General features: G+C 36.1%; 1 protein-coding gene, 1 long non-coding RNA gene and 1 pseudogene across 3 annotated transcripts; 1 reads left to right on the top strand and 2 right to left on the bottom strand.

Moving 5' to 3' along the window:
• Window positions 1-6062: 6062 nt before the first annotated feature.
• On the bottom strand, window positions 6063-6332 carry AT2G06305. The gene has a single exon (NR_140133.1). It is a non-coding gene; the product is annotated as an other RNA (long non-coding RNA).
• Window positions 6333-7206: 874 nt separating this feature from the next.
• AT2G14945 (uncharacterized protein) lies at window positions 7207-7847 on the top strand (the record flags this gene model as incomplete). Its single annotated transcript, NM_001335443.1, has 4 exons — window positions 7207-7385; window positions 7455-7518; window positions 7590-7726; window positions 7829-7847. Coding segments are annotated over 4 exons (399 nt in total), but the record flags the coding sequence as incomplete, so codon positions are not given.
• AT2G14940 lies at window positions 7545-10626 on the bottom strand (annotated as a pseudogene; the record flags this gene model as incomplete). Its single annotated transcript has 1 exon — window positions 7545-10626.
• Window positions 10627-13555: the final 2929 nt, after the last annotated feature.

Here is a 13555-nt window from a genome sequence, read left to right as displayed (position 1 = left end):
TTATTTTGCAGAAAACCCTTATATATTTCTGTAGATGCTTCGGTTCATTATCAGAGATAAAGAGTTATTGAGCACGAGATATAAGAACTAACTCCCAAATTATATCAAAAATCTGGCCCGGCTGTAAGAAATTGAAATAAAGCAACAAAAATACAACACACACACTATTTGTAATGGTCTACCCTCAACGTGAGAGTTATGGTCTACCCTAAACGTAAAAGTGGATTGATCACACAGAGGTTGGAAGGATGTCGATGATCTTTTCTGATGATATAAGTAATCCTTTGATTAAAAGAAAGAATGATTTGAAAAAAAAGTCTCGGGAAAAAAAGAGTATTAAAGTATTAAAGTACATTACAAGAATGAATGTAGAAGGTTCTTGGATATTAGCTTTATTGATAAGATCCAACAATTAATGCTGATTGGATATAGTTGTGGAATTTGGTTTGGAATTTGGAATGTTGTGAATACTTAGAGAGAATTATATGGTAGTTGGGATTTGATGTGATTTGCTAGGAATATGGATTTGGTAGAATGATCAAGGTAATAGGGTAGAAAGGTAATATATTATGGTTTTTACAGTTTTTAACCATGGTATATATATTATTTTTAGAGTTTTTTTTTTTAATTATTTCTAGAGTTAATTTTTAGTCTTTTCAGATGTTTACACGATCTGGAATAGATTGGAGATTATGGAGCATTTTAGAGTGAAACCAAAGAAGTTTAGGTAAAAAAATGAATTTGGAGTCATACCATGACATCCGTGTTGATCGACACTCATTAATGTTGGTCGACACTCTTTGCAACCATAGACCGCCACACGTAAAGCACAAGTTTTGAAGATTAACAAATTTGCTCCAAGAAAATATCCTTATTTGCCACTTAGTCCCTGAACGTTTTATTGCTTATAAATAGATTTTTCAGGTCATTGTTTACAAATATCACTTTTTTTTTATCAAGTTTTCTTCTACTTTGCAATTCTCTAAGAGTTTTGAAGAATCTTTTCAGAGACTTCAAAACCTTCAATATAGAAAAAAACTGTTTAAAATCTATTATTTCTTATGTTCTTTATGCGATTCTATTCAAATCCTTTTTGTGCTTTCATGATCATGTCTGAGTCGTTTTCTTGTTAGGTTTAGGGATTCTCGATAGAGATTTAGATGAATTTATAGATCGATAACCTGTTATGATAAAATACATAGAGTTCTTCACTTTTGATTTTTCTTAATACTAATTCTAGTGTAGCTAACTAATATTTGATCTTACGATAATAAGTTTGACACGAGAGTGTGCTTATTAGTACTTGAACTATCTTAAGTAGGAAAAAGTAGCTATTCTCAAATAGGTTTTGTTTAGATACTTTTGTGAATATATCAAACTTGAACATTAATGCTTGTTTAGTATTAGAAATTTACATACGTAAGTTGGGATTCCGATTATTAAGCATAGATAATCAGTACAGATGAGATTGATTAAATATTGTTTTGTGAATGGAGTTTTAGAACAGTTAAAATAGAATTCCTAACAATGTTGCTATTTCTATGATTCTGGTATTGTTTTAGAAATTTTTTAAACCTAACTCTTTATCCATCTGAATTGACAAAAACTTTAATCGTCTTCTTGTTTTAATTCACAATTAATCTGTTTAGCTTAATTTCGAAACTGTTAGATTTATGTGTGAATAAAATAACTTTGTAAATCCTATTTTTAATTATAAATGACAATCTCTTTATTTGTAGCGGTAAACTTGAGGTAATTTAACTCATATCAGCTAAATATAATTTTTATGGCTCAAAAGCCAAAGATGAATTTGTGACTTAGCATTGATCCGTACTGATTATGGTTTACAATGGTCCAGAGCCGACGTGTTAAATAGATTTAACTCATATATATACACACCTTAGCCTAGCTAATGAAAAAAATATACAAAGTTGCTACATGCATTAGTATGGATAGAATAAATCTACGTGAATATTATTTCATTTATAATTTAAAGTCAAAAGAGTCAAGTAGGGCTACTCATATCAAAATCCACAAGAATTTTATCACAATACGATTTGATTAGAATATTAAGAAAATGCACATCGATAGAGGTTAATTTGCCTGTCGTGTTACATAATGTTGAAGACATATAATAATTTAGATAGAGAACATGTTCTAGAAATGTCAGTTTGCTTTGGTACAAACCCAACAGTGTTCATACTAATTATGTTTCTTTGTTGTAAATATGCTAAAGAAAAAAAGCATAACACTAATTGTTTCATAGAACATGTACTTCTTGACGAACCCACAAACCCTTATAAACACCAACAATTTGGTCACAGCCACCTTATTGTTTCCATGTTTGGCCCACTGACGAAATAGATACAACTTGTTTTTGTCTTTTCTTAAAAAAAACATACGATATATATCTATATAATAAAATGCTATAAATGAAGTACATGTTTATGGTTTAGTACATGATACTATCCACATTTTTTGTGTGTCTTCCCATATAAATATTATAAATAAATATAAATAGTATTTTAAATGGAAGATCCATTTCTCAATAAGTTTCACAATGTCTTCTTTGAAACATTTTTGGAAGGATGTCTTTCATTTAAAAACTTTTTATTTATTTTATTAATTAAATTTATGTGAGAAAACATTTAAACTAAATATACAATGTGGATGCTTTTGTAGTGTGGACAGTAGCTCAGAGGCCCATGCGTCCTACACCACCAAACATCTAAATATAGTAAAATTTTATATAAGATAATAACATTTTGGGGTTTAAATATTATTAATTATAGAAATATTAATTAATCGATAAAAGAATATATAGTAATTCGTAGAAGATATTATTTTAGTTTACAATATTCAAAAATTTCCTCTTAAATGATGTTATATCAAAGAATATAAATAAATTTAAATCAATAAATTTGTGAAAATTACATAAATAAATTGAACCTATAATTAAGAACTTTGGTTCTCGCAATAGAATGGATGTTAATAGCACACATTGAACTACCTTTTTGAAAATAATACAAGTTCATAATTTCAAATGTTAGAGATATTATAGTTACGTTTTTTTTTAATATCTAAAAATTTAAACTCGCAGACTTTACGTCTCCTAGAGACGGAACTTACACCGTAATATTATAGTTACGTCTTTAGTGGAAGCCTTTCTTGGATATGCTACTACTCCAAATTAGTTGGACAGAATCACACATCTTATCTTATAGCCAATCATCCTCAACTTGATTTTATCTGTATTTGTATGTGTTCCCAAACTGCTATCTATTTCTTGAGGAGGAATGCACGTAGGCATCAAAGTAGCTAGCTAGCTTGGCTAGGGCCAACTTATCCGCTTTATCGGTAAAGTGATATCTAGTGTTTTTGGTTGTTTTAAAACCCCTTTTCTCTTAGTTTTTGTTGCTTTGCATTCATATTTTGGCATATAGTGTTGCATTTGCATTTGGTTTTCTTAGGTACATGAATGGAGTTTAGAGTTTTGGAGAAAACAAAGGAGTTAAGAGAATGTAAAGTGACCAAAGAAGAAAAGTGCAGGACAATAGACCAAGCGGCCGATTGCTTGGTCTATTGGTCAGGACCAGAGTTACGGAGGAAATTTGAATCTAGCAAAGTGGTCGATTGTGTGGTCGATTGGTCATGACTAGAGCTATAGAGGAAATCTGAATCTACCAAAGTGGTCGATTGCGTGGTCGATTGGTCAAGGATTAATGTTGTGGACGATATTCGAATCTACCAAGTGATCTATTGCTTGGTCGATTGCTTTTCTAAACCGGGTTAAAACCCGGGTTTTTTCTGGTTGATCTGGTTTATTTTCTCATTACTGTAAATACTCTTAACCTAGTTTTAGAAAAAAAGCTTTTGTTTGAGAGATCAAAACTTTTCTTAGGGTTCTTTATCTTAAGTTTTTGTATGAATATTGCGTTCTTAAGTTTCTATATCAATTACTTCTTATAAATCTCTCATCTACCTTCTCTAATTATCATTACACAAAGAACAAACCCATTGCTTTGTGCTTTCATAATCATGAGTGAATAGTCTTTTAAAGTTCTTTGGTTAGGGAAGATTAGGATGGTTTAAATGTTGGGTTATGGAGTTTAGGGCTAGGTTACTTAAGATCCTTACTTATTGGTTGCTATTAAGGCTAGATCAACATTGATCATGTTGATTTAGACACTAGGAATTTCATGCCCGGAAGGTGTTCGATGAAATTCCCGAACCAAAATCTTTAAGTGCTTTTCATACATTACCTTTGGAAATTGTTGATTAGGGTGATTAGTGGCTAGATAGACTTGTTATTTATGCTTATTGATCATTTGATTGCCTTTGGAAATTGTTGATGATTGATTGATTAGTAAAGAGATTAATATCATGGAAATGTGTTAGTCTTGCTTAGTGTTCTATGGCTTAAGGATCATTGCTTTTTAGAAGTTGTTTGATGCTCCATAATCCATCTCTTTATCATTTCTAATCGATTGCCTTAACCCGAGAATTTGTCTTTAATTATCACTTAGTAATTTGTTAGTTTCCGCTTTATTTACTTTCGAAACTTGTTAGTCTTTTGTCCCTTGCTTTCTTTTACCTTTGTATTGCATTGTTACTAAGATTTAGAACACTCAAAATCACCTTATTAGCTTAGATTAAGCAATTGTGTGTATTCTTGGTGAGTTGATTAATTGCAAATTGTGGTTCGATAAATAATTGAAAAGAAATGCTACATCATAAAGCAATGCATAATGTTTTGGAATGTGAAAGGTACTTATGCCAAATATATTAAAACATATATAGTTTTATTATAATTTTGAGGACTTAATTATCTACCTAATTAAATAAAAATATAAAGATTGGAATTCTCATATAATTTTATTCAACTTTTATTTAGGGTTTGAATGGTTACCGTGGTCAGGGTGGACAAATCCGTCGGCTGTTTAGTCGGCTCTATTTTTAGGGCGGATAATAAACCACCACGTACAAGCTCTATTTGTATGTAAAAGCGGTTTGTAGTTGGTCGGCATCGATTTTCTTTTATTTTTCTTGATTCGTACTACTACAGACTCTAATTGATGAATGGTAAATCAAAAGCGGTCTAATTCGCAGACGAATTTGTCCACCTCAACCACCGCAACCATTCACACCCTTAGTGCCAAATGAACTCATCTACCAAGTGTTTATTAACCCATGGGTGCCACCAAATACTTTTTGAAGAGTTAAAGTTGTTTTGCAGAATGTGAAGATTCTTAATCTATAGTTATATATTTTTATTTTTATAATAAAAATATTGGTTCTTTTGTATTTTGGAATTGAAGACAAAATTTGAAAAGTATACACTACGAGAATATTGACCTTTTGTAGCATTCGAATAAAGCTATGTAACGATACTATAGTGTTTTAAGAAGCGCTCTATCATCGTCTGTCATAATAGGTCAAAGACATAATATAACGGATTTTCTTTGTGCTATTGTACTTTTAATTATTATAGCGCTTTCTTATATGCAATCATATATTCTATAAATACCTGAATTTAATTTTGAAATTTGAATAATAAATTTTCAATTTTCAATTTTCAATTTTCAATTTTGATTTTCAATTTCTAAAAGCTCCAATTTAATTTATCAGTATTAAAATAATAATTTATAATTATATTTACAATGAGAAATAACAATTAAAATACACCAAAAAAACAATTAAAAAAAAAACAAAGTCTCCTCTCTCTCTCTCACGACCACCTGCGTTCTCTTCAAGGCTTCAATCCTTCGCCAATCTTCAGAATCTTTATCCTAACAATCAAACTTCGAAAATGATAAAAATCAGGAAATTAACAAGACTTCGTTGAAAATAACCCAAACAAAGAAATTGCAATCAAATACAAAAATCGTCTAGTGCCTAAAATCGACATTTGGAGAAGCAAAGGGTTGTGTATGACCATCTGTAAACGAAAGTGAGAAGAGATGAATCTTTGGGTTTGATCTCACCCGCATTTTTTACTTGACGTCTTGCAGATCGAGAATCTTCAAAAGCTTGGTAACGGATCTAAGAGACAATATCCTTTATGGATGTAGGATTAGGGTTTCAAACAGCGTTAACTGAGATTGAAGAGGGGAGTAGTGGAAGAGACATCGAAGAGCTCAAACGTCAAAACTGTCATTTGTTGGAAAAGAGCTTGAGCTTTCATCAATGGAAGAGAGAGCGATAGCAAGGAGAAGGATGAAATAGCCGTTGAAGCTGAGGCGGCTGCGACGATGGAGAAAGAGAGTAGATCTAGACTCTGCGTTTACAAGATCCTTGGTGTTAGAATGCATTTTTGAGCGACGGGATCTAGGAAAAAAAATCTACTACTAATAAAAGAAGTTCATTGAGGCTTTTCCATGTGTCCGCATCATCATTTTTAAAACATTCTCTCCATACGCCACGTCATCTTGAGATTTCATTAACTTATTTATTTGTCATCCGCTTAATTAATATTAAGATTTCATTAATTAAAAATTTAAATTATTATTTTTTGGCAAAAAAACAACACAGCCCACAAATTAAAAAAAATATCACATACATTCAATGTATCATATCACCCCATATTGATTTAACCCTTCTTTTTTTTTGGCAAAGGAAACTCTTTCATTAAAGCCTCTAAGGCATTATAGCCAAGTTTCGGAGAGAATGTTTAGCAATGGCATATGCCTCTTGATTCTCAGATCTTGGAATAAAATTAAAGGAAATTTTACTAAATTTAAAGATAAAATTAGGATATCATGAAGAATCTCATGGAGTTCCATCGATGGAGTCTCCGAATTGATGGTCTCGATAACCTGTTTGGCATCTGAGACGATTGCAAGATACGTGATCCCTAGTCGAAGGCTCTGCTTCAGTGCCAGTTGAATGGCGATTGCCTCAGCAACAACCAGGGATCTGATATGGGAATCCGATGCTGATCCTTTGCTGCGAAAACCAGATCGACGGAATTTGATGATCCAACCGAAACCTGCAGATTTGGAGCTTTCAGACCATAGAGCATCTGTGAAACAGAGGTGAGATTCTGTTTCCTGACTTCTTCGAGTTTTCCGGATGCTCTTCTTCTTTGTGGGATCCAATTGGCCCTGTGCTTTTTGCGATTCCCTAGCCAGGGTAATTGCATGAGATAGAGTGTCCATCTGAGAATAGCTTTTGTTGTTAAAAATCTTTTGGTTTCTGGCTATCCAGATCGCCCAAACAATCCAAGGCAGCAGAGGCCCTGCGTTTAAGCCCGTTGGAGGAAGACAAATCAAGAGTTTGGAGGCTTCGATTCCTGCTCTCAGAGATGGAATACGATCGCCGGATAAAGAATTTTTGAAAGGAGCCAGGTCCCAGACTTGCTTGGCAAAGGGACACTTGAAGAATAAGTGCAGGACTGATTCCTCGTTTCCACATAAGGTACACAAAGCTGTGTCATTTATGTGTCTAGTTCTTAGGTGCTCACCTAAAGGGAGAGCCCCTTTCATCAGCTTCCAGAGGAAGAACTTGGTTTTCGGGGAAGTTTTAATATTCCAAATATCCTTTGTTCATGCAAAACCAAGGTTTGCTTCTTGTGTGGGATTTTTTTCTAGCATTCGGATCCTGTTGAGGCTTTCATAGTAACCGGATTTTGTGTTGTAGGATCCATCCTTTGCTGGCAACCAGGCGTAACGATCCTTGGCCCCAAAAGCACTCAACTTGATCTCAAGGATATCATTCTCCAGCTCCGGTAAGATTTGTGAAATTTTCTCCCTGTCCCAGTCTAATGAAACATGGGATATGAGATGTGCCACCGATAGATTCTGAGTACTTTCTGTTGGTGGACCCATAGGAGTTGCGGGAAAGTTTAGAGACAGCCAAGGGTCAGTCCACAAGTTAGAAGAGGTGCCATCTCCTATAATTCTTCCCAGTTGAGATTTGAGCAACTCTTTGCCTATGCAAATCCCTCTCCAACCATGTGAACAAGATGCTGGAGGTCTACTGTCTAGGAATTGGTTAGTATGACACTACTTACCAAGGAAGGTTTTTGTCAAAAGGCAATCAGGCTTTGTAAGGATCCGCCAGCTCAACTTGGCAAGGACGGCGTCATTAAAACTCTGAAAGTCTCTGAAGCCTAAACCTCCTGCTAATTTTGCTTTTATTAGGGTCTTCCAAAAAACCCAACACATTTTCTTCTTTTCCATTGAGTCATCCCACCAAAATCTTGTCAAGGCAGATTGAATTCTCTTATATAATGATCCAGTGAGTTTAAAGCATGACATAGTATATGCTGGCATTGATGCAAGAACTGATTTTAACATGATGACCTTTCCTGCTGCAGAGAGGAATTTGGAGGACCAACTGCATGCACGTTGCCTTATCCGGTCCACTATCATGTTAAACAAGTCCTTCTTTTTTCGACCAAACAATTCATGTAATCCTAGATACTTGCCTGAACCTCCTTCATTTGGAATTCCCATATGCATTTTGACCCTATCTTTCTCAGTAGCTTGTGTTTTTGCAGAGAAAGTCACTGCAGACTTTTGTGAATTGATCTTTTGGCCCGAAGCAACCTCATACTTGTGCAGAATGTCTAGCAATGCAGTGCACTCTTTTGCATCAGATTTGCAGAAGAACATAGTGTCGTCTGCAAACAGCATGTGATTCAATCTGGGGCTCTTCTTTCCCACTTTAATTCCTGTAAGGTTGTTTTCACGTTGAGCTTTGATACATAGACCTGACAGGACTTCGCTACAAAGGATGAAGACATATGGAGACAGTGGGTCTCCTTGGCGCAGACCTCTCTGTGGAGTAATAAGTCCTTGAGCAGATCCATTGAGCTGGTAAGAATAAGAGACTGAAGTGATACCTGCATAATCCACCCAATCCAAACGTGGTGGAAACCCAGCTTTTCCAGCACTATTCTAACAAAAACCCATTCTATTCTGTCATATGTTTACTCATGTCCGTCTTTACGGCCATGTAGCATTGTTTTTTAGCTCCGGATGTATGTAGATAATGGAGAACCTCGTGGGTGATTAGCACATTGTCTGCAATTGCTCTTTGAGCAACAAAGGCACTTTGATTCTCCGAGATGACTGCAGCAAGAATAGGTTGGAGTCTCTTAGTGAGGAGTTTAGCAATGATCTTGTAATACACTGAGCAGAGCGCTATTGGTCTGTATTCTAACATTCTTTTAGGGCTTTTGATTTTGGGAATAAGTCTAACATGTGTATTATTGATGTTGCAGGGCAGGACCCTAGAGGAAAAGAACTCTTGGATCTCTCTAGTAACCTGTTCTTTGACTGTATCCCAGTTTGTTTGATAGAAGCTAGCCGAAAACCCGTCAGGACCAGGTGCCTTATCTGGGTGGATGGAGAAGCAAGCTAGTTTGATCTCCTCTGCAGAAGGTACTGTTATCAGCTTGTTATTCGTGTCCTCTCATATACACGGTGATAGAGCCTCTTGAACTATGGACCAGCACGTGTCTTCATGAGTCTCTTGTTTTGTGAACAATTGCTGATAATAGTCTAAGATAACTCCTAGGATCTTGTCTTCTGTAAACACACTATGTCCCTCTTCATTCTCAATGACCGAGAATTTGTTAATTGCCTTTCTGCTTTATGTTATTGCATGGAAATAACCGGTGTTCCTGTCTCCAAGAGTTAGCCAAAGCTGCCTGTTGTGTTGTTTCCAGAACTCTTCTTCTTCCTTGTAGGCACTGCTTAACTCATTGTTTATTCTAGCAATAGTTTCTGTAGATGAGGTTGGGTCTATCATTGTTGATTCCAGCTGCTCTTGGTAATCCCTTACTCTTTTCTAGCTATTAATCTGTTTCTCTTTACTCCATTCAATAATAGCCCTTCTGCATTTACTGATTTTAATATCCACCTCCTCATACACATTACCTCTCCAGTTTTGCACAATTAATTGTGTTATCTCTTTATTCTTCTTATACCTTCTATCGTACCTGAAAAGTCCTTTCTTTCTTTTCTTTTGCAGGTCAAAATAAGTAACAAGTGGCCTATGATCTGAAGCTTCAAACAGGAGGTATTCACTTCTTCCAGAGGGGTATTCTTCACCCCAGCTGCTGTTTGACATCGATCTATCTAGGCGGCAGAAGACTAGGTGATCATGACGTTTGCCCCTCCAAGAGAGAAAATTACCAGCATGTTGGAGATCATAGAGGTCACATTCTGACATTAAAGTTCTCAGGTCTACAAAGGTACCTTCCGGTCTAATTATGCATCCTTGCTTTTCAGAAGAGTCTACAATATCATTGAAGTCCCCAGTTAGCCACCAAGGGTCTGATCTATTTTGGCCTATTGTTGAAAGTTGATTCCAAACTTCTTTTCTTTTTGCTCTTTCCGGTTATCCATAGATAAAGGTTGCAAAGAAACTGTGGCCTTCTGCCGTTATGCGGGTATCTATAAAGTTTAGATTATCCTGGAGCACCTCAAGATCCACATTCTGCTTCCACAGTAAAGCTAGACCTCCTCCTCGACCTTGTGGTGACACCAGTTTGTGGGATGTGAATTGCAGATCATGGAGCTTCTGAAGTACAAAGTCATCAGAGTTTTTTGTCTCCATGAGGAACAGTAAATCAGGGGAGATAGTCTTTTGTATCTCCACCAGCCGCCGAACTGTCATGGGGTTCCCAAGACCCCAACAGTTCCAGCTTACCGCTTTTAAGGAAGAGAAGACTGTGGATTCTGAAAATCCACTCTATTCTTCACTATTGCAGGAATAATAACAGCCTGGTTTGGTGCTCTGCTATTGGACGGACCAGCCTCCTATTCTATCAATGTAAGTCTTTGCTTAGCTGGTTTTCTCTTTGTAATATTCTGTAGAGCAGCGCTTGCTACAATCACTCTTCTTCTTGGTGAATTTTGAATCAGAACTTTGTTTCTTTTGCTAGATTTGGCCCCTGAGAGATGAATGGGGCTTTTGTTGATTGGTTTTGCAAGAGGGGGCCTTCCAGGGATGGTTCTTCTAGTTGCTGTTCTGGTAGATTGTTCTCTGTTAATGGCTCTAGTAAGGTAGCCCCCGATTTGTCTTGGTTTGGTAGCTCAGAGAGTTGGTTTAGTCTTGCTGCTGTAGCAATTATTTGTTCTGCAGTTTCTGCCATTAACCCACGATTTTCCCCTTGCAGGACTCTCTGTTTGCGGGCTAAACTCTCTGTCGGATCAGCGCAGCTAGTATATTGAACTGTGATCTCCCTTAATTCGTCCATAACTTCCTCAGTAGTTGGTATGGGAAGTGGTTAATGGGAAGATTCACCTGCACAAGATGTTCTCTCTAGAGGCGGCCTCCTAGCTCTAGAGGAGGTTGAGTGGTCTGTGTAAGCCACAGTCTGTAGGTAAGATTTCTCTCTCCATTGCAGGCTATAGTTTTGACTAGGAGCTTGATATCTGTGACGTTCTCTTGTAAATTCCCTCCTAGAATAGTCAAGAAATCGAGGGGGAGATCTTCTATAGCTTGGAGTCCTGTGAGTAGAGGAACTACGGTTTAGGTAGTTGCTATTCCTGAGATCTTTGTTATCAATTCTTCTACTGCGAAGGTCCTGATCTCTTTGAGGGTAGGAGGATCTGGCTTGTGCCGAAGAGGAGTTTCTGGAGTGGGATCCAGGCCTTGAAGATTTGTACTCATGATCCTGAAATGATTTTGCAGGTACTCTTGCTGGAGGGATATTTCCTTTTGTAGCGGAGACAACTTTTTCTTGTTCTAGACCAGGGCAATTATCCATTCCATGTGAGAGCCTATGACAGTGTGTGCAATGCTTCTTTAAGTTTTTGTAATCCAAGGTTACTAAAGCTTCTTGACCATCAGTGAACTCCACTACTGTTTCTTTTGTTAGTGGTTCAAGGCCATTGATCTGAAGTCTTATCTTTGCAGCTGAAGGGGTAATCTCATGGTCCAGCACCTCTCCAATTTCCTCTCCTATCTTGTATATCAATTGTTGTTTTAGTAGTGCTTTGGGAGACCTTGGAGCTCAACCTAGAAGGGAATCAAAGACGGGAAAGTAGAAGAGATGATTGGCTCCCATCTTTGGAGAATGACCATCCATTGGTCGAAGTGATATGGTCTGTTAGCCAGTACTTTTTCAAGGTTTTCTTCAATCTCAAAGATGAACTAGAAGCAACCATTGCCTAGATCTGAGCCTATAGCTTTCCCTTTAAAATTCCAACGGTTCGAGAGCCTGATATTAGAGACCATAGTCTTTGAGCAGCAGGATTTGTCAGTCTTCCCATGAGAGTGAGGTGATTTTCTTCTATCAGATCTGAAATATCCATATCTGGGGCTCTGATTCTCTTGGGGGCTGGGGCTGAAAAATCATCTGCAGATCGTTTGACGTTCTCTTGTTTGTGGTAAGATCCTCTTCTTTCTTCCACCACTCTCTCATCGTTTCTCTTGAGATCTGATGGTGACTCTTTATGGTAGTCTGCTAAGCCTTTTCCTTTTGCAGAGTACGGGATGCGGTTGGCCATAGCTGAGTGGAGTGGAGGGCTTGAAGTAGAAGCTTGTGACGAAAAGTTTCAAAAGTTCTTCACACAAGGTGAGAGGTTTTATACGTTGACCAAGATCTGTCCTTTAAGAGGTGGACCAAGATCTCTCTTTACAAGTTTAACAAGATTCTTCACTTAAAAGTGAGAGCATTCAAGAGGTTAATAATTGTTGTCATAAAGAGAGAATCGAAGTGTACCTTTGGTAGGTTGAATTTAATGTTCTGGCCTTAGTAAACACTTGAAACTTCTTCGAAAGATTTAACCACAAGATTTGAGATAAGAACCATCAAGTGCTCAGGGTGAGGGGCATCTCCTATGTCGGTCTCCCCTATGCCGGTCTCCCCTGAGGGAACACTTTGCTTGTAATCTAGATCTGTAAGTCAACCGAAAAGTCTAGTTTTGGAAATAAGGATGGTTGTTTTTTGCTGTTTTGGTAAGAGGAAGTGGTTTAGATCTAGTTTTCAAAAACTCTTAACCGAAAATAGAACTTCGAAAACCGTGCCTGGGAGAGAAAGTCGTCCTTCCTTTTAGATTACATCTAAAATATAAATTGTTTTAGATTAAAAAAAACAATTTTTAGGCCGAATTAGATTTAACCCTTCTAAAAACCTAAACATCTCTTTAAAAAAATCTATTTGAGAATGATACAAAATTTAATGAAATGAAGGTAAAAAAATAAAGAAGCAATTGAAATAATATTTCCTCCTTCGTATTCGGTTGTCATGTCATGTTTGATTCATAAACTATACTGTCAAAAAATGTTAAAAAATCAAATTATTTAGTCTAAGAGATTTAGTAACGTATATAGTATACATATTCTCCCAATGTTTTAAAAAGATAAGTTTTAAAATTTATCGTACAAAGTTACAATGCTTCTTCAACTTTTCTTATATTTTTTTAATTTTTCTTTTACTGTTACATACAAAGTTTAGAAGTTAGAACTATTCAAGTTAGTATACATTAATTACGGATTGGAAAAAAAGAGAAATTTTTTTAACATCTTCTTAAATTAGATTTTTGAAAGTGAAATTATGTAAATTGTAATATATAAAAACAAGGGTAAATGGTGTTAA

Source organism: Arabidopsis thaliana, chromosome 2, assembly GCF_000001735.4.
Source record: "Arabidopsis thaliana chromosome 2, partial sequence".
Classification (NCBI taxonomy): domain Eukaryota; kingdom Viridiplantae; phylum Streptophyta; class Magnoliopsida; order Brassicales; family Brassicaceae; genus Arabidopsis; species Arabidopsis thaliana.
The sequence above is the reverse complement of the archived record's forward strand: the minus strand, read 5'-3'. Positions and strand labels throughout refer to the sequence as shown.